Source organism: Gymnoscopelus braueri, assembly GCF_963280865.1.
Source record: "Gymnoscopelus braueri genome assembly, chromosome: 8".
In the NCBI taxonomy this organism is placed as follows: Eukaryota; Metazoa; Chordata; class Actinopteri; order Myctophiformes; family Myctophidae; genus Gymnoscopelus; species Gymnoscopelus braueri.
Window position 1 is genome coordinate 25565788 of NC_137609.1, and position 27812 is coordinate 25593599.

The 27812-nt window shown below is 40.5% G+C and overlaps 1 protein-coding gene across 1 annotated transcript; it reads right to left on the bottom strand.

Moving 5' to 3' along the window:
• Positions 1–483: 483 nt before the first annotated feature.
• LOC308090218 (connector enhancer of kinase suppressor of ras 2-like) lies at positions 484–25037 on the bottom strand (the record flags this gene model as incomplete). The annotated part of the gene is made up of 22 exons (XM_080435279.1): positions 484–578; positions 956–1155; positions 3477–3972; positions 4081–4181; positions 4613–4680; positions 5302–5373; positions 6845–6918; positions 7061–7239; positions 7421–7469; positions 7986–8176; positions 9628–9717; positions 10514–10716; positions 12250–12383; positions 12843–12989; positions 14035–14103; positions 14374–14433; positions 16077–16196; positions 16312–16353; positions 17326–17431; positions 18054–18256; positions 19309–19472; positions 24974–25037. 22 exons carry the CDS (start codon positions 25035–25037, stop codon positions 531–533), a joined length of 2880 nt encoding a protein of 959 aa, XP_080291405.1. The 3' UTR covers positions 484–530.
• Between the last annotated feature and the right edge of the window lie 2775 nt (positions 25038–27812).

The following is a 27812-nucleotide window of genomic DNA, read 5'->3' on the forward strand; positions in this document are numbered from 1 at the left end:
CTATCACTCTACGCATTCATTAGCCTACTGTGGAATCATACTACCTGAAAACATGGAAGCTTGTCTTCTTTAATGCAGTATATTTGTATCTTTAGCCTTTACAAAGTATTGTTTCATATTTAATTTAACCATGTTTTGACAATGATGGATTACGTTGATGGAAATAAATGTGACACAATATTGCTGTCCTTTAAGAGTACTTTAAGAGATTGCTGTACACAACTCCAGCATAATCTTAAAACAATTTAATGTTGCTCCACAGAGGCGAGTGGCCACGGTCAGGCAAGATATAATTTGTTGCCTTTTTTTTTTAACAATAATCTTTGTACAGGACAGGGGGTATGTCTTCTTGTTGTGTGAGCAAGGTGGAAGGAAGTAGAAAGGGGGGCTGGGGTGGACGGGTGCAGTTTAAGAGCCATGCGGGTAGACAAATTGGGTGCCTCTGGCCACTGGGAAGAGAGAGCTGGCTGGGTGAGGCACATGTAATGGTGCTTCTGTTAGGACTTTACCAACAGACTGATCCTCAGAACTTATCCTAAAAAGTCCAATGAAGGGTCTTTGTCTTGAAGTGGGACATTCTGTAAAGAGATGGATATATTTATTAATTTGTACTGAGCGGATAACGCACACATGCACATGTACACACACAGACACATTTGTAGTACTATACTAGTAAGGCGGTGATTTTATGAATGTCATTCAGATGTTTCCAACCAGCCGAAAATAGCCTATCTACAAGCTCAGAATGCGTTGTACTGTGACGTGCTGTGAGATTGTAGCACGCACACACGCATAAACAAACAAACAAACATATACACACACACACACACACACACACACCCCTGTCTGGCAAAAGTCCAAAATAGAAACCTTGATTAAGTGTAAAGCAGAAGCTGTTTTGAGCGGATAATACAAAATATAAATATTAAGCAGCCAAGACGAGTGTTTGTTTTACCTTAAGTGAGCTTTGTAGGATCCGGAGGCGGTGAAGCTTTTCACTGAGCAGTGGATCGTTGACTCTGCGAACAAATGAGCGCTTGTATTCCAAGTGGCCATCTGGCCTGTAGTCGGCCCTGGTGGACAGACTGGCGTGCTCCAGAGCCCGGTACAGGTCCCCTAGGGAGTCTGTCTGCAGCCTCCTCTCCTGCTCACAGCCTGGCACCAAGAACAACCAATTACCAACACTGTACATAACAACTGGAATGAAAACATAAAGGTAGGGCAAGTGGTTTTCTTTTGTTAAAATAAGTGTTAAATAGCTCTTATATTCTGATACTATCTTTGCTATATTTGTTCAGTAACTGGGGTTTCCCTGTCTCTCCAGCTCTTTAGTAAACAGAAAATGCATTTTCAGGGTATTTTCTGTTTATTAAAGAGCTAGAGAGACGGGGAGACCCCTGTTGCCACTCTATAGCAATACTTACTATCAGAATATAGTGCTTTAACCTTTTAACAAAAATATTTTTGTTTCAACGAAAAAAATCTCACTTAGCCTACCTTTAAGGCTACACTTCTTATGGCCCTATAACATGCATACGTTTTTTTTATACTTGAGTCCTGTTCTACTGCCTTTTTAATGGGGTGTAGGCCTACTTACAATTCTACCCCATCAGATGACACACATCTTCATACATTGGAATGTGACAGTATATAAAGATGGGTTTTCTACAACGTGTAGTTACACACAATTGTAAGTACATCATGCATTAGGATGACTTTCTTAGTACCAATGCAGTTTTACTGAGTTATTGCAATTCATTTCCACCACTTAATACACAGTGTAATAAGGTCGTCGTAATGTGTCACTGGAGCGTACAACATGATTGAACTTCCTGAAAGGCTCTGCAAGACATGCATGGTCCGATGCAGTATAGGCTTAGCCTGACACTCAGCCTGAATTTTCATTTCGTTCATTCAGGGGGTGGAGCCAGGCTAGTATAGGCTGCTCACTCTGTTCAATTTAAAATAATATGTTATCTGCCAGTAGCCAGCACAGAGAGGAGAGACAGAAAGAGTGGTGGAATGAAACCCATGAGACCACAAGCATAATGACTAATGCCTCACTGCACTGCAGCCAGGTCATCAGGAGTAGGAGTAAGAGTACCCGTGGCGGTTCTTTTTAAAACACTGCCCCCCAGTGGTTCTATTTTTACACTGCATTTCTAAATAAACCTCTAGTCTAGTTAATCTGTTGGTTATCATCACTCTTTTCTATGGAACGTGGAACGTTTGGGGGTGGTCGGTAATGAAGCTCTGGGTCTGTGCTTTAGTGTGTATCAGCCTGGTTTTGTGCAAGATCCAAGTCTTGACACGCAATGTTGGAGGAAGTGAATGGCAGAGCACGCAGAGAAAGGCCCCTCAGGCCAGTGTCTTTGTTTTGCTGAGAATTCAACATTAATGTGGATTGAAAGGATTGTTCCTCACCACAACATATAAACATTGGCATGGGGCACAACAGCATCTCGCTCAGGCAAGGGACAACTCTCTTGACTGGTAACTTAAATCATTGCCAATGTAAATGTAAATTGTCACCTCACTTTCGCCACAAATGTCAGTAAAACTTCTAGCATATTAAAACAGCAAGCATTTGTTATGTATTTTAAGACTGCAAGATAGCGATGAAAAACAATAAGGGGTCTAACAACAGCATGGCTTCCCTATGGATCGCTGATGTCATGTTGATGACATCATATTGATGACATCAGTCTTGCCCAAATATGGAGGGACAGCGGGACGGTGGATCTAAGATTATGAATTCACAAAGTGTGAAAAATATTCACGCAAACAACATTGGCCTCCTGGCAGCCACACAGACACACACACACACACACACACACACACACACACACACACACACACACACACACACACACACACACACACACACACACCACACACACACACACACACACACACACACACACACACACACACACACACACACACACACACACACACACACACACACACTTTTCTAGACGGCTTGTCTTCCTAAGTGCAACACCATAAAAGTCAGTGTTGCTTCTTAATATTGCGGCTGCAATATGGTATGGCGTGTAATCTACTGTATGTGGATATAGCTTATTATTCATAATATTAAGGTTAAAAGGTTAAAAATGCTTTGACAATTATCGTGGGGTATTGGAAAAACACTAATGCTTAAGATTAGCTCATTTTAAATAAAGAAAAATATTTCTATAACAGCCAACTTCATTTGTGGTCAAGGGATTCTGCACGGTACAAAAATACTGAATACATGAACCTCAGCGTTCCTATTCTGGGGCGAACATTCAGCAAAAACAGCAGATCTACAAGCTTGCAACGAGGGGGCCTAACATAGACCCCTGGGGAACTCTAGAAAAATACAGCTTACAATTTATAAATAACAGTATTCAACAATGCATTTTTTCCTGTTTAATGGCTTTAACGGAAGTGGTGAGAATGTGTTCTGTGTCTCGTGTCTTGTGGTGTCTTGCCTATGTCTCTGGCTTGGTCCTGCTGGTGGTGCTGGGGCTCTCTGTGTCCTGATGCACTGGTAGAGGCTGCCAGGACAGCATGGAGCCCACTGTCCCGGGGTAGAGTGAAACTGCGGGGTTTCCCTCCAGCTTCTGCAGAGACAGTGGGGTTGAGGGGCAGTGGCACGGGCCCATACTGGTCTTGTATAAGGCTGCGTTGTGCGGGTAGCGTTGACTGTCGGCGGTACTCCACAGACAGCTGTCCTCTGGTTTCACGCAGCACTCCACCTTCCATCGGCAGCGTTTGCAAATAGTGTAAGCCTGTGTTGGCCAATGGTGCCTCAATCAGGTCCTGCCATGAGCGACGCCGGCTGCTTGTCTTCTGCCCCAGCGAGATATCATTGCTGGAGTTGCTCACTGCCCGAGGATCCGGTCGGAACTCTTCGTTAGGGGAACGTGACTGAAATGTCCCGGAGGAAGAGAGGTGACGATGTTTTGGCTCCAGGTAGGGACTCATCTGTGGTACCTAAACAACATCAGTTGGTTAACGGAAAAGTTCCACAACTCCTCAAAGCTAAAAGATATATCAGCTATATATCAGGTGAAGACACAGGAAGAGACTCACCGAGGAAGGTCTTGGATATGTATCATAAGGTGGTGGCGGACTGTCCTGTTTGGGCATCGAAGGCAATTCCACATCCTCATGATCACTCTCACTCCAATAATCTGGTGTGAAGATATTTTATCATTAGATCTGTTAGATAATGTACTTTTATTGCTATTCATAGTATTCGATCGAAGACATGTTGGTGGCAAACAACAGGGGATTATAGTCAAATAGCAGAACAAAAATAATAACAAACATGGCAAATGAGCTGTGTCATTGTGATATATTAATGTAGAGCAAAACAAGAATACTACGAATAGCGTAATCAAGACCAAAGATGGCTGTATATTAAAGGCCCTATCCATTGAAGTGGAACCTAACTAATCGCTGGTGCAGAAAGCTTCTAATGACAGCAGAAATTGATCATGAAGCCATTCAAAAGGTATACAACACATTAATTAAAAACACCATAGGATGTCTCCTATGGTGGAATAATCATGCAAATATGATGAAGGATGTGTGATTGCAACAGTGTAAGTAACATTCTCACCCCGGTCTGGGTGGACTCTCTCATGCTCCGAGTACCCTGTGACTGCTGTAGAGAGACGACTCAGCCACCTGCAGATGAAATCACGAAACTAATGATGTATGTGAGTCGCTACAGCTTAAGGTCCTGAGTCACATCATCTCTGTCTTATCATGTGCTTAGGTAAGTAAAGTGACCAATGTGTTTATTGTCACATACACATCAAATACAGCATCATTATAGGCAGTGAAGATCTTATACAGCTTGTACAGCTTTAAGATTCCACAAAAGTGTGTGAATAACAATAAAATTTAAATAGCAAAAAAACAAACGCAATAGTAAAGATAGTAGGGATTAAAAAGAAACAAAGCAAAGTAGCCATACAAACAGCCAAATATCAGCAGTCTACATCACAGTATCTATATACTGTCTATATACATAGCTATGTACAGTAGGTGAATAGCACTGTCACAAAAGTGACTGCAGTGGTGGCGGTAAAGTGAACATTCGCAAGTGCAGTATAATACTGAAGAAAAAAAAGAAAGAAAATAGCAGTATATCAGAAATTGCTAACACATCCATCCGTACAGTTCATATCTGTAAGTAGTCTTGTTATCAGTTTATGTTGTTTCTGGTTCAGAAGACTACTTATGTCTCTCCCTAAAAAGGCATTAGTACCAGTTGGTGACAGTAGCTCTGCCTCAATCACTCACCGCACCATGTCGTCAACATTCTCCGCTGCGAAGTAGAAACTCTTTATCTTCGGATGGCAAGCCTTGAAAGCACTGGAAGAGAATCAAAAGGCGGATTTAAATATATATTTATGGTTACTAAATACATAGAGACATATTGTGCTATTCTTTTTTAGCCAGGGACTAAGAAAGTGGAATGTGTGTGTCTGTTTGCACTTTGCAAGCACAACCTCTGTCAAAGGCGGCTCGAGCTCAGTTGTGCAATCGACTCTTTTCTGTATACTGGTTTTAAAGCATCTCTGCTTTATTAGATCAAGACAGTGGAAAGAGACTAGCCTGGGAACCTGATGAATCTGCCAGAGTGAATGTAATTACATTTGTGCATTAGTATGGCAGCACCAGGCTAGAAAGAAACAGGAATGATGAGATAAATTAAGTTACTAAGTGTAAGCCCATGTGGAATGTGTACTAACTGGCTAAGACATCAACAGCCTTTTAAGCTCTCAGATTTTGGCATGGCATCATTTTCAAAAAATCTTCCCATTTTTAAACTTAAACCATTTGTCAACCATGAAGCCAGTCCATGATGCCACAGAGAAAGTAGCATTTTATTCAACTATTAGTGTGAGTTAGTTATCAAACATTTGATTGAAACCACAAATATTTAACTTTTTTGAAAAGCACGTTTTTTTTTGTGCTCCACACTCTCTGTATAAGCAGCCTCTGTACAAGCTACCATTCACATAGCGGTCGGGCAACCAAAGTGGTCTCTCCACAATCTCTAAGTGGTCTCCAATACACATATACACAGGTATTTATCATCAAAGGAACTTGGGTCATATTGGCGCTGTCTAACTTAGCGTTAGACAGTGGATCTTAAAATCTTGCGTAGCCAGACAATCAGAGACCTTCAGCTACTGATATGTCTGCGGACATCTAAATTCAATGAATGGGATAAAACTGGGTGAAAAATAACCACATTACAGAGCCTGTGCAAAGACTTTAGGGTGGTCCTTCATATTGGGACAGTGATATGATTGGTTTTCTCTGCCGTAGGTCTGTCAACGGCAGTTGTTCAAGCAAGATATTGAATTTAGATTTCCCCATACATATCAGTAGGCGGAGATCTCTGATGATCCCGCAACTTGATACGAAAAAAACTATATGAATGAAACTATATGAACTATATGAAATATGAAATCATAGTAAGTGGAGTTATCAATACTTTCATGGCACGCACGCACGCACGCACGCACGCACGCACGCACGCACGCACGCACGCACGCACGCACGCACGCACGCACGCACGCACACACACACACACACACACACACACACACACACTAATAATCTCTATAATTGTAGACACTAATAAAAAGCTCATACTGTAGCTCTACTTTACTATTACTACAAGCTATTGTTATTTATGGCTTCTAAATCATGCCATATAAAAAAATTTACTCTAGACATACACAGTCATTTTGCCTCACCATATAGACAATTTAATCCACAGTTTTGCAGTGAATTAGCCATCTCATAAGCATTCGTAAAAATCTGTACTCACTACTTCTTTCTGCATTCAGTGGCACGATCAATCTTGAACTCTGGGAGACTCACAAAGCCCTCTGCCTTTTCATCCTGTGATAAGTCAAACGTGACAGCTTCGTCATTCCAACCTAACATCAAGCTTGAGAGCAGTGTTCAAAATTAGATTTCTCCAAATTGGCCTCTTTTTGTTGGGGGTTGGGGAAAACTAAAACCTAACAGGAGAAATATTCACCTGCTCATTCATGTACCAGTACAGGCAGGTGTCTTTCAAGACGAACCAGTACTTCTTCCATTTCTGGGAAAAATAGCTTTTGGCATCCTTTTTTTTCCAGAGCCAACCCTCACAGTCGCCCTGACCCAAGTCCTTACAGGAGATCCTACGCTTACTGACTGAAGACCGTGGACTTCCAACTGCAGAAGAGAAAAGGGAACAGGAGGAGTCATAAAGTACAAGACCTGTAACATAATGATAACCATGTGCACAGTAAAACATGTGATCACAATTTTTACACTTTCATAGTTAATTTAACAATCAGGGGTTTGCTGTGGACAACTCGTGTTTATAAAACCACTTTCTAGGAATGTACTTCACCTTTATTCTTCTTCTTTGACCTTGAGAGAAGTGAGGACCGTTCAAACATCTACAAATAAAAGAAAATAAACAGGCCAATAAGATGCTGAGGGATCCAGTGTTACCAGTCTAACAGCTGATAATAAATAGAGCCAGACCGATGCCAGATATTTGGGTCCGATGCCGAGTCTTAGAGAGTCCTAGACCATCGATCACCGATGTATTGACCAATATTGTGTCAGAAAGTGCAAAATGTTCTAATAAATTTGAAACACTTTTGATAATAGGTTCTATTTGAGACCATTTAACTAGAATTAATTTTATTTAATCACCTAGGCCCTATTGATATTCTTTAAAAAAATAGCAGATCTACAAGCTCACAACACGTCGCAATGGGACGCGTTGTAGAGCTACTCTTTTTGGAAATGACTGAAAACATTTGAAAATATTCGCCTACAATGACATGCCCAAGATAAGGACGCCAGGTTGAAAAAAGTAAAATAAGAGACTAATAATAATATAATATCGGTTTGGCTCTAATAATAAATGAAACATTTGTGATGACAGGGATTAGAACCAGACTGACGTGGTAGAGGGACATAGAGTCCGAGCTGGAGGTGGACAGGGACACTTCCATTTGGAGGGCAGGGACGAGCGTGTATTGGGCGGGGCTACCTCCCCTCTCGACCTTCTTCCTGTTTTGGCTCAGACTGCGTCCTGTCAAGTATTCCTCCGCTGTGGCTTTGTCCTCACGAGCATAATGCAGCAAGGTGTTCTCTGTAGGGACACACAAGTGAGAAAAAAACACTTAACATGCAATGTCTCATCACTGCCCTTGAACAAGAAAGTGGTCCAGGAGCCCCTGATTCCAATCCTGCACCTCACTACCTCTGACCGTCGTGCGCCAATATTAGTAGGCTTTGTAATCTAGTCAAATATCAATTGAATTGGATTTCAGTATTTCACTTTATATCTGAAAGGCATTTATCCACTTAAACCCTCTAGACTTACTAAACTGGACCTGAGTTGGCTCAGGACCGTTTTTTTCCGTCTACTACACCAAATCTCTTAGCCAAAAATAGCCGATCTACAAGCTCGCAAAGTGTCAACTGCTATTTTTGGCTAGTGTTCCCCCCAGAATATGGATGCCAGGGTTTAAGTGGTTAAAATAAATATGACAGAAGGCTGCTCTCAGGCAGACAGCTATCAGATATTTCGAGATACCGCCTCTTACAGATAAATATAGCACCCTCGCTTTGGCTGACGAGAAGCCCATAGGATCAACAGATCATCATCACGCCCCCCTGTGGAATTAAACACATCTTTGCAGAGAGTATTCCTTGAGACTGATACGAGAGCATTTTGCTTTCTTATCCCACTCCATTTGTCATGAAGCTTAGCAGCAACCTACAACATGTCAAAATCCTGGGGGGAAAAAAATCTTCAGCAGTTGCCAAGGCAACAAATACCTTCAAACCCAAAAACAGAAACGGTGCGAAAGAAAGAAAGAAAGAAAGAAAGAAAGAAAGAAAGAAAGAAAGAAAGAAAGAAAGGAAATAGAAGATACACAAACTCATAACACACACGGGTCGCATCCGTGACAAGAACATTGTATAAGTATAAATCATAAATGATTTAGCATAATAATCATACTCGTTTTCATGTTGAAAGATTTTCATACATTTTCAAACATGTTCAAATATAGCTGAAATAGCAGATCTACAAGCTTCACAACGCATTGTGAGCTTGTATATCGGCTATTTCCACTATTTAATAAATCCACTAATTATTAAATATGGCCTATTTTGGCCATAGTAGCCTACATTATTAATTTGGATTATTATTGGTACCAGTCATTGACAGTCATTTGTTTTATATATTAATCTATTTGTCATATCTGCCATGTGCAATTGCTGTTTAGAAAAGCTTAAAATTCAAAGATTTTTCAAATGTATACGTATATGTTCCAATGTTCAATGTCAAAACACAATTAAATTGTTAATCGCAATTATTTGTACTGTATCACAATTCATCGTCAACTATCATGATCGTGACAGCACTACAGACAGGTCGGCATAGCCTACCTCTTCTTTGCTCAGAGATCTGAGAGGGCGACATAGAAAACCATCCTCTATCATGAAATATCCACCCACTCGCCACATCTCCCCCTCTCTCTGTCTGGTCTCTCTCTCCCTCTCTCTGCACCCCTCCCTCAGCCTCCCACTCACCTCTCCTGCTCTCTCTCTTCAGCTTGGTGGGGTCTTCATAGTCTCCTGCCCAGCTGCATTCTATTGGCATTGAGATGGGCCTGAGCCGGCCTGGAGTGCACAGCACAGGGGAACATTTTGATATCATTATTACGCAGCTGCTCACATAAAATCAAAGGAGACATTTTTTTTTTAAACCACATTTGTGTTGTGTGTTACATTTGTGTTTGCACCCAAATAAAGCAGTGGGGGGGGAAAACACCAGTGTGCCCAGATGTCAGCCAGAGTTTCCATGCTATTTGTTATTTGGCTGCTGAATCTCCTGAAACCTTTACTCAGAATACTAGCCTGGGCCCGGACGGCTGGCGTAGTGGTCCGGGCACCTATAGGCTGCTAGCAGTCTGACAGCATGTCACGGGTTCGACTCCCAATCCCGAAGACCTTTGCTGCGTGTCACTCCCCATCTCTCTCTCCCCATTTCCTGTCAGTCTACTGTATTCTACCAATAAAGGCAGAAAAAGCCCCCAAAAAAAGAAGGGAAAAAAAGAATACTAGCCTGGGTCCAGCCCTCCAGCCATGGCCATTAAAATAAATTCTTTGCCGCATGAACCCAATCAACCAACAATTTAAGAGTGCTAAGAAAACAGCTAACTAAAGTAGCAGGTAGACATCAAACCTAGCATCTAATCTCGACATATCATTAACATACTACTGTATCTAATTAAGATACTTAGCACCAGTAAACAAGAAAACTACATTTATCAATTTAAATAACATACATCTGAAACCCAGAACATGTGATCTGCGTGACACGGCACAGTTCGCTTAGTTCTTATAGTCGAAAAGAGCATCAAATATGGTCGTTCATCTTTATCAACGCTTTATGCCAGCCCTGCCTGAGTCATACCATAGGAGGGGGTGCTTCCCCTGCGGACAGGTGACAGCCTGTGGTTCTGGTCATATTCATAGCAGTAGAGAATGGCATCCTCCTCCACCAGAGGGAAGCGCCGCCGACACTCCTGGTCCAAGTAGGAGTTGGGTGAGTCAGAGCCCTTGGCGACTTGAATATCTGAGTGGGACTCATCGCCTGGCAGATTTCCCTTTTCATCTCTGCAGCAAAGAAATTGGTGGAATATTCATATGGTGATGGGCAAAAGTGCAACGTGGAATATACATTTTATTTGGATTTGCTGCCTTATAGGCAGATCTCAAAGTATAAGGGAAGGCAACACCATGTCAAAGGAGTATTACACCTCTATTGGCACACCACAAGTGATGTCACCGTTGCTATATATTTTATACACAGACTGTTGTCTTGGCAGATACCCTGGTCGAACATTTTCCAGGTCTAAATGACTATATCAACTGGTGTGAGGCCTTACATTTGAATCTGAACACACCAAGGCCAAAGTGATTTTAGATTCTAGTCGTGATGCTCCACCATCCACTCTATCTGGGATTAGAGAAGAGATTGAGGTTGTGACGGAGTATAAATATCTTGGTCTTATTATAGATCACAGACTATCCCGGGACCAATGTGCCGATGCTATTTTTAAGAAGGGCCAACAGAGCACGTACTTTCTTAGGAAACTGAACTTCTCTAACGCTGATGACAAAATTCTCACTCTATTTGCTAAACATTTTATTGACAGTATCCTGTGCTATTGTATTGTATGCTGGTGGTGGACATTCCAAAATTACTCACAAGAACAAATTAGGAAAACTAGTAAAGACCTTTGGTAAAGTCATGGGGGAGAAGCAGGCTGACCTGTCCTGCCTGTACCTGACCAGGCTGACAGAGAAGGCAGACAAGTTCTGCAGGGATACATCTCATCTACTTGAGCCACTCCCTTCAGGTTGGATGTATAGATAGATAACCCTAAAGCCAACCGAGCAAATAACCAATTTATTCCCATGTCAATAAATAACTTAATTAAAAAAGATGCGGTAGCCATGGGGAGTCCGGGGAAAGACATGGACTAGGGAAAATATATGTTCTAATACTAGGGGTTGTGAAATATGTGTACATGGACTACTAGGGAATGTGAAATACATAGACTACTAGGGGATTTGAAATACATAGATTACTAGGGATGTAAATTATAGAGATGACTAGGGGATATGAAATACATAGACTACTAGGGGATGTGAAATACATAGACTACTAGGGGATGTGAAATACATAGACTACTAGGGGATGTGAAATACATAGACTACTAGGGGATGTGAAATACATAGACTACTAGGGGATGTGAAATACATAGACTACTAGGGGATGTGAAATACATAGACTACTAGGGGATGTGAAATACATAGACTACTAGGGGATGTGAAATACATAGACTACTAGGGGATGTGAAATACATGGACTACTAGAGGATGTGAAATACATAGACTACTAGGGGATGTGAAATACATAGACTACTAGGGGATATGAAATACCTGTACATGGACTCCGAGGATGTGAATTGTGAAACAGCATTTTAATCAAAGAATTGTGCGTGTGTGTGTGTGTGTGTGTGTGTGTGTGTGTGTGTGTGTGTGTGTGTGTGTGTGTGTGTGTGTGTGTGTGTGTGTGTGTGTGTGTGTGTGTGTGTGTGTGTGTGCGCGCGTGCGTGTGCGTGTGTGTGTGTGTGTGTTCACCTGGGTGTGTACGGCTCCTCTGGTGGTGGTGGGATGTAGAGTTCCTGCAGGGCACAGCTATCCCTCCTTGAAGGGGTGCTAAGTGTGCTGGTGGGCGTGACAACACTGCTGGTGGGGCTCTGAGGAAGGATTGGCTATGTGTGTGTATGTGTGAGAAAGAGAGAGAGAGAGAGAGAGAGAGAGAGAGAGAGAGAGAGCGAGAGAGAGAGAGAGAGAGAGAGAGAGAGAGAGAGAGAGAGAGAGACAGAGAGAGACAGAGAGAGACAGAGAGAGAGAAAGAGAGGTTGGGGAAAATGGTTGAGTGGTTTGAGTGGGCAATGTTGAATTAACAATACCTAATTAGTGACTATGCAGTATGCAATTAACCTCTTCAACACTAGCATCCCTATTCTGGGGCACTTTTGCACACTTACATGTATGTATGTATATACAACACACACACACACACACACACACACACACACACACACACACACACACACACACACACACACACACACACACACACACACGCGCGCGCGCTCGCGCACACACACACACACACACACACACGCGATGCTGTAGAATAAAATAGTGCCACCATGGCGCCGTACTTGTAGAGCCAAAGGCTTCCACCTCATGTTCTTCAGAAGAGCAGGAGTTGAAGTGAGTGTACTCTGTGGCCGCTTCTTCAGAGTCAAAGTAACACCTGCAGGGTCCCCACGCAACGAGTTCACCAAGTTCTTCAACTGCCAGCCCACCTAGTACACACAAAAACAAAGCATGTAGACTCATCCAAACATTTGAATCATTATGAGCATTAATTCACAAAAGCCTTTCGTGAATCATGCTTGTACTGATATTTTGTATCCTCTATAGCAGAGGTCTTCAACAGGGGGTCCGCGACCCCTAGGTGGTCCGCAGAGGTACTGCAGGGGGTCCGCGAAATTGTTGTTTGATTAAACAATATTTTTGCTTGAAAAAAACAAACGTTTTTTTTTTCTTTTTTTCCCCCAAAATGTCAAATTGTCTTTAAACATAACATGAATCCATAGCAAACAGATAAATGGAGGCACAATAACATGGTATGTTTATACATATTTTGTAGAGAATTTTTATTTTGCACACCGACTGGGGCAGGTGTGTATAGGAGCAGGCAATATAAAACACAATTGTATACATAAATATACAATATATGTGGTAGCCCCCTCTACCCTACGAGGTAGGGGGTCCCTGCTCCATCTCCCCATCAGTTTGGGGGTCCCTGGCCTGAAAAGGCTGAAGACCCCTGCTCTATAGTGACAAGTCCTGATGTCCAAGAGTTATCTAAACACATTCTTGTTTCATTCATTAGATACTGTATACTGTTATTATGAATCACTTTCCTTCTTCTAATGGAAAAATGTCTTGCTTAGCAATTAGACTGTATTTTATTCCTAGTTCCTGTTCAGTTGGACAAGCAGTTATCGTTAGTCAGGTGCTTTTCTGGTCATTGCTGTTGTATGTCATACTGGCTGTCAGGAGCCTTGCAGCCTGTCACCACCAAATGTGCTGTCTTAATGATGACCTCCTTATGGGAACCTCCTTATGGAAATCCTTGCTGCTTTCTGGTCTCATTCAATTTGATCATTTCAGCGTTTCAGCCTATGTTTAGCCACTTTTATCTGAAAAAGTGTATATACGCACACACACACACACACACACACACACACACACACACACACACACACACACACACACACACACACACACACACACACACACACACACACACACACACTGTATAAGGGATTAAAAGACATTTACCACTGTCTGATGGTTGACCTGGATGACTTCATCCCCAGCATGGATCTTCTTACATCGATCAGCCAAAGACTAATGGGTTGACAGGCACAGATCAAAACATATATAGGTTCAGCCATGTCTACTGTAAGGAAAAGTGTGTTGACCTTGTTATTTGGTCCATATAGCCTTGAGTTGAATATCTGATTGTAGATCAGTTTTTTCACAGCTTCTGTGCTTTTGGTACTATCAATTAACGGAATGGTATCATTTAAAACATACTTTAAAAAGTATCCATACTTTTGATACCCCTAGTTGACATAAGTGTAATTTAGGCTTAAAAAAGGGCTGTAGCCTACTTACTCCTTCTGTAGTTCCTGTGATCACATGCAGACCATCATACGTTGATTTGATATACATGCCCTGTAGACAAACAGTAAGAAGATAAATTCACAATATTTTTTTCCCTCCTTTTTTTTAAAAGGAAATACAAGCCTTAGCGTTCATTCTTGGTCCATGCATCCACAGTCACTGGTGTGATCAAATTGTCTTAGCAAAATTTTTTTTTTTAGCATTTTTTTCACATGCTTGAATGACAACAAATGTGTCATTCTCCACGAAAGACTAGAACATGTTTGGACAGTCCCCTTAAAATATTAAGATTTCTGGGATTTCACTGTGATTGGCAACCTGCAGTACCAGACCTCTTCTGATTCGTTAAACATCACTCCTCTGGCAGTTCAATCAGATTAAAACAAACTGAGATTTATTAGCAAATACTGCTTGACCTACACTTGGTTGATGCAGAGGCTAAGACTGAAAGCTTTCAGTAAAAGGGATTTAAGTGCATCACAAACAGGTATGAGTACACACATGCTTGCACACACCATGTGCAAAAACACGTGCGTGTGCGCACACCCACACCCACACCCACACACACACACACACACACACACACACACACACACACACACACACACACACACACACACACACAGTATGCCGGTCTCTAAGATGAGGAGTCTAAGAGGTTTATTTTTAGGCCACTTGGCCTAGTGTTCTGTACAGGTTTTATTGAACGGATGAGAGAACTTCCATGCCCCTACGCACGCTGATGTGGGGGTGGGGCAATCACTGTAGCCCCAGGCGAGATACAGTACTTATGTCCATTTGTAGGTCCATGTTCAGATGGAGGAGTCTTACAAAGGGATGATGATTGTATAGTAAGTGCCTTCTCACTTAAGTGACACATTTCAGAGTTGTATATTTATATGTAGCCGTTTATAAAGTGAATTTCTTATTTGCTCAACTTGGGGACAGTTACATTGAGGTCCCTAAGTTACTGGACTGGTACTGGTATAAAGTCTGATCTATTCATTCACCTCCTATTCATTCCTTCATTTAACAATTTTTAGGAAGTTCAAACATGAGCAAAATGTATTAGTTATTGTTTAAAGTACAGTATACATAATTAATGGCCAATAACCAGACCTGATCAAGCTGTAAAGGGAACACCTTGAAAGAAAGCTACAGAAGGTGAAGTTAGAGTTAATGGTAATCAGTTGCTACAGTAACTTTTCACATAAAGCAGAGTTGTTTGGGGATATTAATACTGTTAATTATTAGTACAACATATTACTGTAGTTTAAGTTAAAGCAGTACCGGTATATGAAATCAAACATGCTAGAAGACAATGTCACAGTACTATTTTAAGCCACATTGAAGCCAATAGGCAGACATTAAGTCGTTTTTAAGGAGTTATTTCTCTTCATTGGCAAATTCGACCTCTACACAATAAAACCACCCACCTTGCTTTGTTTAGAAATTATCACAGCAATGTGGGTGCTTTTTCGTGTGTGTGCTTGGAAGCATATTTCCCATGTTAATTCCTGGCAAACTGTATAACATCTTGGCATTTTAAGTGCTGCAGTATACTGGCATACAGTAAATCTGAGGGTCTACAAATGTAACCAATAAGGGTTCATTTGATTACATTTGTATACCCTCAGAGTTAAACAAACACTGAGGAATTTAGATTTAGAGATCAGTGTGAATGGGGGTCCTACCAATCCCTCAGTGGATTTGATGTTGGCTAACTGCACCACCTCCAAATGGGCTGCCTGTGACACCATGGGGTCCGATGACAGAGAGATGATGTGGTCACACACTCCGGAAAGAGTATTACACTAAGAAGGAAGGAGCGCATGCACTTTGGTCAGAGTTCTGTCATGGTAAATTTGCAGGATTTGTTTTGCATTATATTACACAACGTAAAGTGGAATAAAGTAGTGAGCGACTCACCACATGGAGAATTTTGTTTTCCGTCTCGTATACAGAGCAATCCTGCAGAAGATGTAAAGAATATGATTATGATGAAATATGACCTGGCTGTAATGGTCCATTTTGTAATGGTCCACATTTGTACACTCTCAGAGTTACAAATGGATAAATGAACACTGAGGATTTGACTGTGTAGCTATTATTATCATTTGAATGACTGTATGTGGGTTTTATGCACAAATATGGTTTGGCACCTCTGACCTCCAATACACCCCAACCATCCATGCACAAACAACACAAATGAGTCACTACACTGTTTCTCTCTCACTCTTCCTCTGCATCCATGCTTTCAACTCCTACCTTTATCTTTCACATTCTTTCACAGTCATTGTAAGACAATCTTAGACTGTTTATTTATTGCTATACTGTATAGAGTAGTTGTCAGAATGCACAGATAAACACACTGATTAGGTACACTGCAAAAACGAGTCAGTTTGCCCAGACTCTTCTCCTTACAGGTAACACTTGCTATGCAACCCATGTCTATAATGCATTATAAGCATTATTATAATGCATTATAAGATTATGCTGTACCTTCTCGCTGTCAGGTTTACATGCAGATTGAAACTGGATCTCTAACAAACTTGACTTAGTGCCGGCCAAGCAATTTGACTGGACAATTGATTCCATGATTGCTGATGTACAGTACAACAATACTGGAACTTTTTACTGTGAATCTAGTGAGCTAACATTAGCCTGTTATTTACGTACCTACTGTATAGTGGGGGCTGACTTTTATTGATGAGGCCCTTATGGAACTATATTTGTTGGCAGCCGTATAACCACAAACCTATTATAAACTGTTGTCTTCAATTCTTTGATAAATAATTTGTCGTAGAACAACATTCAATGTTGTGCTTACGACCAAATCACAGTTACAGTAACAGCACCCGCTCTTGTGTAATATTGTTTAAATGAGAAGCACTTTAGTCTTAACCACATGCTTGGGTTGCGTATTACTGGGTTTCTTTTTACCTGTTGAACAATTGTAGTGAGCTCAAGACACAGTTGGATCACATTATTTCTTGTAATGGAGTAGTCTGCCACTGCAGCAAATGGGGACCTGAAAAAGAAGTAACATCTGGAATTAACCATTAGATCATTCTTAATTTGAGCCCAATTCATTGGTAAATGTACTGCATGTACAATGCAGTGCAATATTCCCAAGTACCAATATTCTCATGCTGTTTGCATATAACACTCATGTCACTCTGTGAAAGTCTTACATTACTACTGCAACTGACTACAGTAGGCCTATGTTTAAAGCAGTGTTAAAGCGGTGTTGTATAATGCACAAGGTAGGGGGGTATCCCAAGGCCGGATAAAAGCCCTTCACGTCCACATGTTTTGAAAACTGATATTAAAGCCCTTTTCTCATAATTTCTCTTGTAAAGTTATCCCTCATTGAAAATAACATGTTTTTGAGCATTTAGGAACACATAATCCCAGATAACTCACATAATGGAAATATTTAGCTAATTTTTGTTTTTCTTCATTTCAGAATACAGTAAGCTGATCTTTAAACAAATCTTAAGACCAAACGTGAGAGAAGAGAAGCAGTCAAAATGACACCCCAACCACTACTACTACAAAACAATTGTCTGTTTGTGCAGGCACACACAAATGTGTACATGTATGCATTATTCATGTGTCATCATATGTCTTTGAATGAGGTATTCCATGCATTATTTTGCAAACCTCACCTATCCAGCCAGGCCAACAGGCTCTTGGCAGCTGCAATGAGGTCTACCACAGAGGTGAGGAAGTCATTGGGTAACTTGCGGGTGGCACGGCCATCATAATGCCCGCTGCGACGCCTCCCTGTGATGAAGTTCTGCAAGTTCTTGGCAGAGGCATGGAGCTTGTGTGACAGTGTCTTCAGATTTTCAGTCTCTAGTCCATAGTTCTAAAGGACAGGGGAGGTTCATGTTGATCAACATTTTTTATAACTTTTTAGCATTGATCGTACTCACATGGCAGCCATCTTGCTCTTATGTCATAGTCGGGGTTGATGTTTAAATTAAGAGCAAAAGAGGCGCTGTGTGAACAATATGGTCAATCGCATTCCAGTAATTCTGCTGGTGACAATTGCACGCACGCACGCACGTACGCACGCACGCGCGCACACACACACATTTAAACAAAATGACAGTAAAAGTGTCTCTTATTGAAACCAACCCACCGAAGGTCCTACTCATATGAGAAATGTGAGGATCAAACCACTGACCCATCCACCCATCCACCCCCACTGCCCTCCAGCTGTCACTTTGCATGTCTGGGAATAACCAGAGCACTCATTACCCATAATGCCACACTGCACGTGCAGCCCTGTGGGTGTCTGTCATGACAGAGTTGTGGGGGGCAGGAGGGTGAGTAATCATTTAATACAGCCATGCCAGAGAGAATTCAAACTAAAATCCCAGTTACATAAGGGGCTTTGGGACCGAGGCAAGGCTTACTCTTCTAGCTATATGGAGGATGAGAGGGCTTTGAATTCAGATATTCATTCAACATCTGTGACCTCTGTCCACTAATTCTCAATCCAGTCTCCCCTTATATCTATTGGTCACTTTGGTTCATCATATTCAGCTACCTTTCTATTCCACCTCCTCTATCTCACCTCTTATTTAAACCTTGGGTTTACATTCTGTGCCATCAGCAGCATCTTATTTGTGTCTGCTTGTAACTGTACTCATTCCTTGAGATGGTGTAAATGTGTTTGTGTGTGACTTGGCAGAGATTATTCAAAAAAGTACCACAATTGGTTGCAAACTTTTGCGGTCGGATAGTGCTAGCCAATAGAGAAACCCATGAAGCCATCAGTGGTTGTATTAAATGAGGTTTGAATGAATGGCTATTTTGTGGATGCCATTCCCTGTCTAGTTCCCAGTTCCCAGGCCACTTCACATGCTTCAAACATTCTACATACCATATGCTGCCATAGGGAGACAGACTCACCAGAGCACATAGCAGGTCCACGGCCTCCAGTATGAGCTCCTGATGGCCGATCCTGGATACCCCGAGGTCCTCCAGCTCCTGGTGGGTGATTCGAAGGAGCTGGTCCCCCCCGACCTTCTCCCTCTCAAAGGTTGCGATGTACTGCTGCAGGCAATCATCTAGACCTGTGGGAAGAAGGCAGGATGTTAGGAACATAGATGATAAGTTGATGGTTTGTATAACAATCTACTTATGTGGCTTCTTATTTGTCAATAGGCTTTCTGAGCCTATTAATAATTTGTTCTTGTCATTACTTTCCGTTGTTAAGTCATACTGGCAGTCAAAAAACATATATACTTTTTTCTAGAACACTCCACACATGGCAGCTCTCTACTGCTGTTAAATTAGTAGGACAGATAGTGAGAAGTCTTGTAGCTTTGAATGATAACTATTGTGCGTACTTTGGTCCAGTGGTGTACAGTTAAGTTTTAGCTAGTTCAATATGAATTTGAGTAACATACTGTTGACTTTAGATTCTAGGGGTCCCCAGCGAAATCAGTAAATATAGCATCAGAATAATTTTTTTAACCACAATATACATCGGCTATTTGCAAAAGAAAATCTTAAAAAACAGACATATTTGGAATATTTTTCAAACATTTTAACAACCCAAATGTTGCATGGGGGTCCCTGGAACAATATATTTTCAGATGGGGTTCCGCGGCCAAATACATATTAATTTGGGGGTCCTTGACGTGAAAACGTTTGAGAACCCCTGCTCTACACCTGTAACAAATACTATCTAATTGTAGATATAAACTGTAGGCCAAGGAAATTCTCCCTAAGAGAGAAAATGTAGGGTGATTCAGCCCAAGTTTCCCTTTATATTATCACTGTCAGGCAGACATTTTTGTATGTGTAAATCTCTCAATACCTCATCTGTTTGTTTTGTTGTTTTTAAAATAAATTAATGCCCCATTTTATACTTCGCCATATGACAGTGTTGCGCAAAAGCAGCGAATCGATCTACAAGCTCACAACGCGTCACATCTTGCTTGTACGTCAGCATATTTTGCTAATGTTTTAAATCGTTGACGTTTTTTGAACATTTTGTTACTAATGACATGCCCAAAATAGGGACACCAAGGAAAAGTGATTAAGTATGTCTGTGGATTAAAGTGTGGGCTAAATAATAACTAACTACATTGAATCCATTTGAAAACAGGTTATTTATTCTATTTCCTGAAAAGTAACGGTTTTGTAGTAACGGTTTTGTATACAAGGTTTTCCCCCCGACAAGCAATGATATGAAGATTCCATAATGTCTGTTTATTTTCCTATTGAGGCATGTACGCCAGAAATGCATGTCTAAAATGTGGCTTTGTTTATTTAAGAGTCCGCTACCCAACAATTCAGGGCTGGCTCGATGTTTGCTCCACACTATGCACATTACTGTCTTGCACAACCTAAAAGAGTTCTATGTGAGCAAACTTGTTTAGCTGACCTCTCCAACCCTCGCTAAACCCTCTGGTCCCCATTGTCACTAATGTACTAAAACACACAACCATGTTGACACACAGACAGACAAATTGAGAGTGGTGATCATGGTGTGGTCTTGGCCCACAGAATGCTCAATGGCCACTGGTGGAGTGTATCAAGAACATTACCAGGCAGACACAGTCTTAAGTTGATGTTGATGGCATAAACAATGCCATCAAAAAAAGTCTGCATTTGCAAATACATCGATAAGACTCCTCAATTATTCATATCCACATCGGAACAAACACTTATTGTATCAGTGTACCCCAGTGCAGTATACCGTCATGTAATTGTTTTATAAATACACAGCTTTATTCATTTTAATAAGTTAATCCAAATCTGTGCTAATTACATGGTAATAGTGAAATGCAGGCATACAAATAAAACATCACACTGCTTTACGTGATGCAAAAGGAAAATTGTATGTAAATACTTTCGAGCTAGTTTCTTTCCTTTTTTTTGTACTAATAGTTCATCTAAACTAACAACTAAAATATAATTTAAAGGTAGGGTAAGTGATATTTTTTGGTTAAAACAAAAAGTATTTTGTTAAAAGGTTAAAGCACTATATTCTGAGAGTAATCATTGATATAGAGTGTTTGTTCAGTAACAGGAGTCTCCCCGTCTCTCCAGCTCTTTAATAAACAGAAAATACATTTTCCGGTAGGTGTCAAAATCTCAGCCAATCAGGAGAAAGTACCCATCTTTAAGCTTCATTTTTATAGTGTTCCAGTTCCAATTTTGCATGCTCATTTCTTAGTGTCATCACTTCCAATTTCACTTGTTTAATCTATATCCTGATTGAGTTCTCTATCCTGATTCGATAAAATTGGAAATGAAACTGAACTGAAACGAAAATGCATTTTCTGTTTTATAAAGAGCTGGAGAGACAAGGAGACTCATTTTACTGAACAAACACTCTATAGCAATGAGTACTATCAGAATATAGAGCTATCTAACACTTATTTTAACCAAAGAAAATCACTTACCCTACCTTTAATAGTCTAAAGATTGATAATCAAAACTCAGTGTCCCCAGTTTAAAAAAAAAAGCATAATAATTTTTTCTTTTATAAAATACCAGTTTTAACTGATTTGTGCTGATGATAATGGCCTTATGGACCAGTGCTTCTGGTCACCCACCCCTGGATATCCTACATATACAGTACAGAGTAGAAAGGTGGAACCAAACTCTCTCTCTGTTTCAAGTTAATCTCTTTCCATTTCTCTCTCATCCACCACTCCTTAATCGTCACCCTCTTTCATGGCTCTTCTGCAAAGACAAACTGTGGTTCCCTCACATACATTCAATTCAATCTCAGTGTATAATTGGGCCTAAACCTAATCAGGCATTCAGCTCAAGTTTAGCTGGCAGCAAAATGATGGAGAGGAAACACGGGGAGTTTCATGGCTTTGCATAACATTTAAAGGCTTAACTAATCAGCCTCTTTACTAAGTTAATTGAGACTCATTATGTCAGTGAAGAATTCCCCATGTTACCATAGAAACCATGAAGTAGGGTCTTGGCATGGTGTCCTTGACAACAGGATAAAATAAATAAATAAGTAAAGAGAAGTGATGATACCTCCACTCCCCAAAAAAGGATCGTTGTAATACGTTAAAGGCATATTACACTATTCTAACAAATCTACAATGAAGACCAAAGAGGAAGAGGAACACTGTGAATAATTGGACAAGTTTTACAAAACATATTTTGCCCATGCACACAGTTCGACACAACACAGCAGAGGTTTCCAAATATGTTCACTTTGTGCCATATCACATTTATAAGATTGCACATTAAATATATTGTTGCTGTTACTTTGTATCTCCATATTTAACATTTTGTTTTTTTCCCCCGTAAATGAATGCCCTTGTAGGGTATGCAAAATAAGTGAAAAAAGCAGATCTAAACGCTCACGAACGAATCGCATCGTGCAACACAAGCTTGTAGATCTGCTATTTTTGCTATTTTTGAAAATTGTTGAGACTGACAGTGAAAGTTATTAAGAGCTTAACAAGAGCTTGTGACAAAATAATAACTACATTGAATCCATTGGAACACAGGTTCTTTTTTTTCTCCATTTCCTGAAAAGTAATACTTTTGGACAACACAAGGTTTCCACGCAACAGCGAAAATATACTGAATGTATTATTTACACAGATAAACTGCACTTGATATAATGAACACAATCATCAATCAAATATGAATCTCTTCTTAGTTCACAGTGTTTTATTTTAGCATGGGATTATTAATGGTCACAGAACACCAGCAGGGTGACGAGGGGAATTGTGGGAAGGTCACAGGGTGCCCCGATTTGGCCTCCAGTGACACCACTGAGTCATATGCTAATAAAGAAACTTCTGAATGTTAATGCAGTCCCCAGGAACTATAAGAAAGAAATATATATAAAATAAATCCATCTCTTCTCCCAGTCTCTAAATGCCTTCCTATCCTTCACTTTAAATTACCATTACTGGACTCTGGATGCAAGAATTGTCTCTGCTCCACTTGTCACATGTGGGCCACTGAAGACAACCCCCCCCCACCCCCCCCCCCCCCCCCCGCTTAACCACGCTCTCTTCATCATCCTCCAGGCTACATCTCTTTCACACTATTTCCTTCACCGAATCAATATTAGATTGCATATTAACCTTAACCATCGTGTTAATGATGTCTCTCTTTATTTCCCTCTGCACATCAGGTCTATGCCTTCTCAATATACTGACACAAATTCCAGTTACACTTGCACTTGTCAAATACTGTAACTGAGTTGGCATGTTCACAGAAACGTGCGCAAAAATAGACATAGCAAGACAGTCCTCTTGTAATAGAAAATGTTAACTAACTAATTTTATCTAAGACTTTTATTCATACGTACAAAAGGAGTGGCGTATGTTTGGAAATTGAGTTGTGTACCGAGGTCCTTACAGGTCAAATTTTACACTTTTAAGTGTAGTTAAATTAACTCTCAGCATTTTACCATGTAGTACTGTACTTGAGCATCTATGGTAATGTATCTATTAACATGCTGCTATGCACTGACAATGCAGAGACCATTACAAAGTTAACAAAATAGTTACACTTCTACAGACATACACACAGTCACAACAAGAGAAGGTTTGAGATATGAATATAAATTATAAATATATTAAATCATATCTCACTATCTTCAAGTATTAATTTATAATTTCATCCTTGTTTAATCATTGCTTTCTTTACCTGGAGCCATACGTCAAAGGTTGATTGAATTTAAATCTGTTTTTGTTTTCCTGTAAAATATGCATAAAATATCCCTGTAATATGTGTCGCAATAACTTTGTGTGTGATGATTTGGGATATTTAACTCTGTTATGTGAACTTGTTAAACTTGATAATAGCTAGTTAAAGTAATAATGATAATGATGGTAAAGTGATGGTCATATGCATATGAAATGGTATGGCCTTGAATAATATGTACAACTCTGAATCCCATCATTTAAGTTATGTGTATATGAGATGTCACATGTTAACACATAAATAAACGAAAAGGATAGGTTTCAGAACATACAGTATAGGCTCATAGAGAGAACTTACTAACTGGTGCTTCTTATATATAGGCATATATAGGCTATTTCTAAAGTGATACTTTATGTACTAATTATGTCTGATAGCACACAGAACAGGGTCATTGAATGTCATCAGTTTTAACTTGTGTTTTATGTTAATGCGACATTATGTCCATAACAACAACAAAAAACAATTATAATGCTCTGTCAACATCTTCCTCTGACTCAGAACTTGAGGGTTAATTCTCTCTTTCCAATGCAGGTGGCCTATGTTGTAACTTTAAGTGTTATCTTACAAAGTTGAATCTCTGATACAAAAAGGGCAAATTCTTATCATCTATATTCTATTCTACCCTATATCATCCCGATATAATGATCACATATATGCTTAGGCTACAGTGTAACGGTTTCACTGCCTCAGGGGGAAAAAAGATAACTATAGGTTTGTCTCAGGGCCTATAATTTCCAAATCAGCAGTGATTTACAGCAGGTGTTTCTGTATAGAATGTCTGAGCCAAAGCAGATTCGTTGCTAATCTCCCGTTACAATTCATGGTAGCAGTTTGGTGATCCTATCTATCAGTCGTGCAATGATCCTACCTTTCATCCAGTCTACCACTTGACTTGAGCTCCACTTGCTCACAGGCTCCATGACCAGTGCCATTGGATAAGTTTTTCGGGTCTTGCCTGACAATAGAAACGCTCCAACCCCCCAAATCCCAGCGCGCACAATTCTCTTCAACGGGGTTTGTCTTGAGAAGTAGCCCAGTAAGCCCTCTAACAGCGAGGTGGAAGGTCCCCACGATCCAGAATGTCGCTTAGATCAGCTTGAGTTGGGCCAAGCAGATTGTTGTCGCACATTCCTATGGTTGTGTTTGTGTGCTGGAACAGCTCTTTTGTCATTCACGTCATGCTACTGCTTCGTTGTTGATGGTGGTGGTGGTGGGCTACCCGGCTGCGAGGCGAGCCCTTTGCAATTCATCACAAACAATCCAGAGAAGGAGAAGACATCCCTACCTCATCCCTACCTCCTCACGCACCCCGGAAAGATTTGTTTTTTGCTCTAAAACCTGCACGAACAGGGACACGAAGCCATCGCCTCTCTGAGCGTCTCAGCCTGTTTATCTCGACACTAACATCACACGAACCAACGCTCTCTCCTCCTAATCGCCCTCCTCCTCCATTCACCCTCTCCCTTCCCTTTGTCGCTGCTCACGCCTCCATCAAACAAAGCTCAGTGTAGCGGAATCGACAGGCGCAAAAGAGACAAGGATGCTGACATTGGTCCCCACTTATTTCCCATCCTCCTCCGATAAACATCTGATGCGTTGTCCGGTCCAGAAACAAGATGCTATCTCATCTCACAGCACCTGCTAGTCGCTATATAATAGATGAAGATAATATTGAAAAATAAGCGGGAATAATGTGTAAGGCTACCACTATACAGTTCATACGAATCAATTTCATTATGAATATTGAGAGTGGATAAGGTTGCTCTCTGGTAATTCATAATTTTGGCCAGTGGTGGAAGAAGTACTCACATGTTTTACTTAAGTAAAAGTATCAACACTACAATGCAGAAATACTCTGTTACAAGTAAAAGTCTGGTATTCAGAATTTACTTGAGTAAAAGTACAAAAGTATTGGCATCAAAAGTAAAAGTACTCATGCAGACATCTTCCATTTCATCTTTTCAAAATGCATAAAATCTTTTAAAAAATAAAATCAGATCTACAAGCTCACAATGTGTTACATCGCGAGGCGTTGTGAGCTTGTAGAGCGGCTATTTTCAAATAGCCAAAGTCTATAGGGTTGAAGTGGTGTATGTTTTGTAATAATATTTAAAATCTACAAAGTAACTATAACTAAAGTTGTCCAATAATCGTAGTGTAGTAAAAGTAATTGCCTCTGAGGTGTAATGGAGTAGAAGTAAGTATTGAAAATTGAAAATACTCCAGTAAAGTAAAAATACCTCAAAAGTGTGTACAAAGTACATTACTTGAGTAAATGTACTTAGTTACTTTACACCACTGATAATTAGGCTACCACTATACATACAAATCAATTTCATTATGAATATTGGGAGTGGATAAGGTTGCTCCCTGGTAATTAATCATTTTGGCTTATAATAACCTACAGGTTTTGCACTAACTTTGCACTAACCCTATAAGCCTGTATGATGTTGTGCACACTATAATGCTGCTGAATAGCCTTTAGCCCCAGCATATTCTTTATAGCCTACAACAGAGCAAAATCAACAAAGTGACTCATTCATTCCAATAACATGGAGTTTTAGCTTGCAGTTCCGTAGACCAACAATGTAGAAAATAAAGCATTAGCTTAGAAATCAAATAATAGGCCTATGACTATTGTAACTAACTTTAATTTTAAGATGTAAAGCTAAAACTGCAATTATTTGCTCATTTTGTAAAGTGGCGTCTGCATAAAGGGCTCGATCTGGCAAAAAAACATTCAACCCAGGGGTTAGTGTTGCATAATCCACTCATAATCAATGTACTCCTATACCTGATAAAAGTTTATATAAGGAAATGGGATAATCAGTATGTGTAGCTTAAATGTGCCATATCTGGCATTAATGTGTTAGAGGCAATTGTAGAAAGGCATCTAGGCTAGGTAGGCAGCTAAATGAGGCCTACATCTCCCAGGGTGGTGGTAGGCTGATAGGTGGTTTAGGATTCAATAAATGTCCAGTGGGGTAGGAGGTAAATTTATACTTTTCCAACCATACTATAGCCTACTACACTGAGTCTCCTGGTGTAGGCAAGGGCATAGAAACATATGTTCCTATCTTTCATCTAACACATACCATAATCCATCACCGATCAGGCATGGACGGATAATGGACTTGGCTAATGGGGCCAGTGCCCAGGAGCCCTTGACTGCAGGCCTGTCAACAATTTACTATAGGCTATATATCTAAATAGGTAAATTCGGAAATATGGGGGCCATTAGGACCCTCAGCCTACAGTACAAGTCCCCTCCTATAGCCATCTGACTAATATGACTATCTGATTAACAGAGCTGGCAAGTATTTTTAAGCATATTATTTTTTAACATGCAAATAAATATCAGGTAAATAGGTCCATAGGCTATAGACTGTAAATCCTGTGCGATAAGATGCATGTATACAGGTGCTGTCTTGACCCACGCATGCCTTACAATTCGAGTAGTGTGTTTGCATGTCCATTCTGGAAGGGTTGGGATGCAAGGGGGCCCTAAAAGATAATTGGGTCGTGCAGGCTGCCTCCTTGAGTCTAATCCGTCCCTGCAATCAGTTTTACCTTGATTTAGCAACTTGGGGAATCTAAAACCTACTCTCCCATCCCAGTGGCATGATTAAACAGGACCATAAACCAAGGAATAATTATGACCGGTGGATTTCTCCTTGAGGATAGGCCATGATTATTGCCCAGGTTGC